Consider the following 5,436-nt stretch of genomic DNA (forward strand, 5'->3'; position numbering starts at 1 on the left):
CAGAAACTGGGCTTCTGGAAACACTGCTCCCTCTCCATTGCGGATAAAAACCTGGTCATCAACTGTGAGGCACTCTCTCTGTCTTTACATGTGTGCAGGTCTGGCCCATTCCCAGAACCTGTGCCATTGCTGTCACCCAAGTCTACTTCCACTTCATCTGGAGATCAAAGACAAACGATGACCACAGGGACACCATGTACAAAACTCTGGATGGGGTTGGTGGGGTGGAGGGAAGAACGTGCTCAATGTCAATATCATTCTGATGGACACCTTTGTGTATGGCTACGTCAATTGTGTGTAGACCTCAATACGCATACACCAAGTGTCACTACTTACTGAAGTTCTACTTGTCCCCAGTGTTGCGAAGGGTGAGACTGGCCACATTGCCGCAGAATACTCCAAGTAGTTGGACTGCTCCATATCACCTGTCCTTCGTAGAAAAATTTGTGAAGAAAAACACCCTTGACCACAAGTCCATTTGGAAGTGGTCAGCACGTAGCATCCTTGAGACCCTGAGGGAGAAGGAGAGGGTGGATCCCGTCGGGTTGTTCTCTGAACTGATTGTCAAAATCATTTGACAGAATACCTCATCGCCAGAACTTTCCAACAAGCACCAAGACATCACTTGGCTGATGGTGAGAATGGCACTACCCGTAAGATCCTTCATGCTTGCCCTGTCTGTCTGCACCAACGTACACTGTCCTCAAAGTAAATGCATGGGAATAGAGACTGTCACACATCTCCTGCTGGAATGTGCCTTTGCAAAGGAAGTCTGGAGAAAGATGCAATGGTTTCTTTTGAGGCTTATCCCGAGCAGCTCCGTGACACAGGACTCTGTTCTCAATAGTCTGTTCCTAGGGATGAGCATCAAGACAAAAATTAACTGTTCCAGGAGGACCGTCAACTCGATGAAAGATGCTGGTCTCGCAGAGCAAGGATTTGACCTCGACCGAGTGTTGTAGGCTGCACATTCCAAGATCCAAGTCTACATGCTGAGGGACACATTAAATCTTGGGGCAGCTGGTGCCAAGGTGCAGTGGGGAAAGACGGCTGCCAGGGGTTTTCTGCCAAGGTACAATATGGGTCTGTTCAGTTATCGGAACCTCCCATTGGCTCAAATATATGTAAATATAATCTTGAACAAATGAGAAATGTTGGCTTGTTCGCTGGATAGAGTCAAATTCCAATGTTTGTTTGTTTCTTCAAATGCTACTGCACAGAATCAAGCTGCTTAAGTGACTGAGCATGTTTATGAATAAAGCATATTTCTGAAATGAAATAAAATCTATTGCCTGCAGGATATTCCTGGCAGTGCATATTTTGATGGGACCTTCTGGGGTGTGAAGCATGGTGCGTGCCTCATGAGGTATTTAAGGAGAAAGGAGGTGAGGGTCCCCTTTCCATCCTGTCTGCAGAACCCTTATTCATGCTTCCTGCACAGAGGATTCAGATGGTCACCATCCATATGTACACCCGCCATGTGCCAGCAGCAGATGTCCGAACTTTTCTGGGAGGATACGTGTAAGTAGAAAGCTGCAGCACCAACGCGATGGATACCTTTGGGATCTGGACCAGCAAAAGGCAAGTGAAGGTGACCCTGAGGGCAGAGGCGATGGGAACAGCCTCCGCCCAACATCCAGTTTCATGATCGAAGGAAGCCAACATATGTGTGGCAGATCAGAGTCTGTTGAACCTGCGGGATGTCAGGGCACATAGCAGTGGAGTGGAAGGAACTGTAAGCAAAAGGGGCACCTGACCACGGACTGTAAAGAAGCAAACAGCAGTAACATGTGCGGGGAAGTGGGCCAACTGTACAAGGCCTGCCCAAGACAGGGAGCCACATACACTCAGATGGTGAGCAGCGGCCACATCAGCCAGGCTACACCAAAGGACAGTAAGGTGCCACTCTCCAGCAAGAAAAATGAAGTGAGAGTCACTCAGAAGGAGGTATAAGCCAGAGAGGAAAAGAAGGCAGTCAATACAGCGGCACAGCAGTCGACTTAACCTCCACCTGAGAATCCAGAGTTAATGGAGGAGGTAATGAAGGAGTTAGGGGGAGTGGAAAACAGTGACGCGAAACCAGAAAAGGAAACGCACATGGCCACAGCAAAATAGGAAGAGGCAGCTGCACGAAGCACACACCAGCAGCTCCTCTGATGAGGAGGACTTACAGAGGGATGGCCAGCAGCAGAAAAACAGAAACGATACCTCAGGGGAGAAGGAGAGGAGTCCCTCAACTCGAAAACACCAGACGTCACGAGGGGCCAAGCAAAAACCAACCTTAACCGTTGGTGCTCCCCTTGTGCCACAGCTCTGGGCAACTGGGAGCAGTAATGCTTCAAATAAAGATCAAAGCACGACATCCCCTCTGGCAGACTCAGAACCAGACCTTCCTGGCTTCGTCCTTGCCCTGATGACACCAAAACAGGGCAATGTCCCCAGGGAGGAACAGGACAGCTACATTAGCCCTGCGAGGATCCAACAGGGACTCCCCAGATGACCATACTGTGGGTGAAAGGACATCAGGTTTCTGGCAAATTCCATAAATCTTATATGGGTTTAAAAATTGCTAGTATTAACAAGTAGAGTTAAATCAACTATGCGAAGTGTTTCCACGTTGGCTTACCTGGCCAATATCAAAGTGGACCTCCTGTTTCTGCAGGAGTGTGGGATACCGCACCTCAGCAGCTACAGGAAATGGTCAAGCTTTTGGGCGCATGGGTCCTTCAATTTGGTCAGGGGGTAACGATTGTTGTTCCTCCAGTCTGGGTATTCTACTGTGGGAAGCCAACTTCACCAGCTCTGAGGTTAAGCAAGTTGAGGGGCAGATGCCTCCTCATAGCAGACATTATGCACAGAAACACCCTCCTGAGACTAATTAACTTGTACACCCCAGGGGTAAAGAGCTCCCACTGCTGCTGGCGATATCCAGGCCATCATTCTGGGCTGGAGACTTCAATTGTATCATCGATGAGGATGTATGACCTGCAGGGGCTAATAGCAAACTAGACACCACGCTCAGATGCCTGATAAAAATGGTTAAAGTTGCCAAGCTGCACGAAGTCTTTAGTGACCCTGAAGAAGGACAGCAGTGTGGTTACACCTGGTCATGGCCAGACAGGTTTATCCGCTCAAGAATAGAATTCCTGTTTGTGTCCCACATATTCTCGGTCAGATACACCGACGTCAAACCGGTGTTATTCTCTGACCACAGCCGCCTCCTGGCCGACTGTCACCTCCAGGATGACCAATGGATTGGCAAGGGAATGTGGAAACTGAATGTGAAACTGTCGACCCCCGTAAACATCGATGAGCACAAATAGGATTACACAGGTTAGAGAATCATGAAACTCCTCTTTGAGTTTCCGTTGGACTGGTGGGAAATAGTCAAAGGGAACATCAAGAGGTTCTTTATCCTCAAAGCTGTTGAGAGGGCAAGAGAGTGACAGGGAAAACTGTCAAAACTCCAGAAAAGTATGCCGAATCTGCTCCCGCTGCAGATCATATTGTTTGAGGTCACGTAAGATTTCCAGGAGGTGAACAGGCAGCAAGCCTCATTCTTAGCCTCGGAGGCCTCCAGGATAATCTTCCGGTTCAGAGACTGCGCCATGGAGCAGGATGAGACATGCTCATGTTTCTTCTTCCAGAAAGTGCACGAGAAGAGCTCTGTGCTCAGCAGCCTGAAGGAAGAAAATAACTCAGTAACGTCATCAACATTTAACAGGCATCTGGATGGATACATGAATAGGAAAGGTTTAGAGGAATATGGGCCAAATGCTGGAAAATGGGACTGGATTAATTTAAGATATCTGGTCAACATGGACGAGTTGGACTGAAGGGTCTGTTTCCGTGCTGTACATCTGTATGACTCTATCTCAGATTGATGTCGGAGGGACGCACTAAAGCTTGAAGCAGCTGCCACCAAAGCACAATGGGAAAGACCACTGTCTAAAGTCTTTCTGCCAAAGTACAACGGGGGTCCATTCAGTTATCAGACCATCCCAATGTCTCAGAAAAATGTAAATAAGAACATAAGAACATAAGAACAAGGAGCAGGAGTAGGCCATCTGGCCCCTCGAGCCTGCCCCGCCATTTAATAAGATCATGGCTGATCTTTTTGAGACTCAGCTCCACTTACCCGCCCACTCACCATAACCCTTAATTCCCTTACTGTTCAAAAATTTATTTAGCCTTGCCTTAAAAACATTCAGCGAGGTAGCTTCAACCGCTTCACTGGGCAGGGAATTCCACAGATTCACAACCCTTTGGGTGAAGAAGTTCCTCCTGACCTCAGTCCTACATCTGCTTCCCTTTATTTTGAGGCGATGCCCTCTAGTCCTAGTTTCACCTGCTAGCGGAAACAACCTCCCTGCCTCCACCTTATCTATTCCCTTCATAATCTTATATGTTTCTATAAGATCTCCCCTCATTCTTCTGAATTCCAATGAGTATAATCCCAATCTACTCAGTCTTTCCTCATAATCCAACCCTCTCAACTCTAGAATCAACCGAGTGAATCTCCTCTGCACCCCCTCCAGTGCTAATATATCTCTTCTCAAGTAAAGAGACCAAAACTGCACACAGTACCCCAGGTGTGGCCTCACCAGGACTCTATACAGCTGCAGCATAGCCTCCCTGTTTTTAAACTCCATCCCTCGAGCAATGGCAGACAAAATTCCATTTGCCTTTTTAATCACCTGCTGCACCTGCAATCCCACCTTCAGCGATTCATGCACAAGGACACCCAAGTCCCTCTGCACAGCAGCGTGCTGCAATTTTTTACCATTTAAAACATAGTCCATTTTGCTGTTATTCCTACCAAAATGGATAACCTCACACTTATCAACATTGTACTCCATCTGCCAGACCTTTGCCCATTCACTTAGACTATCTATATCCCTCTGCAGACTTTCAGTGTCTTCTGCACACTTTGCTCTACCACTCACCTTAGTGCCATCTACAAATTTTGACACACCACACTTAGTCCCCAACTCCAATTCATCTATGGTTCCTATTACCTAGCATAAATTATGAAATGTCTTTGGATTATTGTAACTATCAAGCAAGTCATATCTCAATGTTTGTTTTCTTCTCCATATGCAAAAACTGCATAGTTCGGAACTGCTTTAGTAACTGTGTATGTACATTAAAATTTCCTTTTATATGAATAAAGTATATTCACTGTCTTATTAAATATTCTTTTGTACTTAATGTAATGAATGTGATGACTGAATGTGAAAACATTCAGAACTGGAATGGTCTCATTGCTACTCGGGACTGAAAGACATTTTAAGACTCAGTCTGTAATTGTAATTGACTTACGTCTTATAACTAAAGTTAAACTAAACATTTATTGTTACATGACAACAAGGTGCAGGGCTGGATGAACACAGCAGGCCAAGCAGCATCATAGGAGCAGAGAGGCTGACGTTTCGG

The 5,436-nt window shown here is 46.6% G+C and overlaps 1 protein-coding gene across 1 annotated transcript in view; it reads left to right on the forward strand.

The window, feature by feature from the left end:
- Positions 1-3,608: 3,608 nt before the first annotated feature.
- The window catches only part of rnf180a (ring finger protein 180a), a 174,700-nt gene continuing 172,872 nt past the window's right edge, over positions 3,609-5,436 (forward strand). The window contains exon 1 of the mRNA XM_048597771.1: positions 3,609-3,701. Coding sequence (XP_048453728.1) covers positions 3,609-3,701 — 93 coding nt within the window. The remainder of the gene's footprint in view (positions 3,702-5,436) is intronic.

Source organism: Rhincodon typus, chromosome 1 (assembly GCF_021869965.1).
Source record: "Rhincodon typus isolate 14 chromosome 1, sRhiTyp1.1, whole genome shotgun sequence".
NCBI lineage: Eukaryota > Metazoa > Chordata > Chondrichthyes > Orectolobiformes > Rhincodontidae > Rhincodon > Rhincodon typus.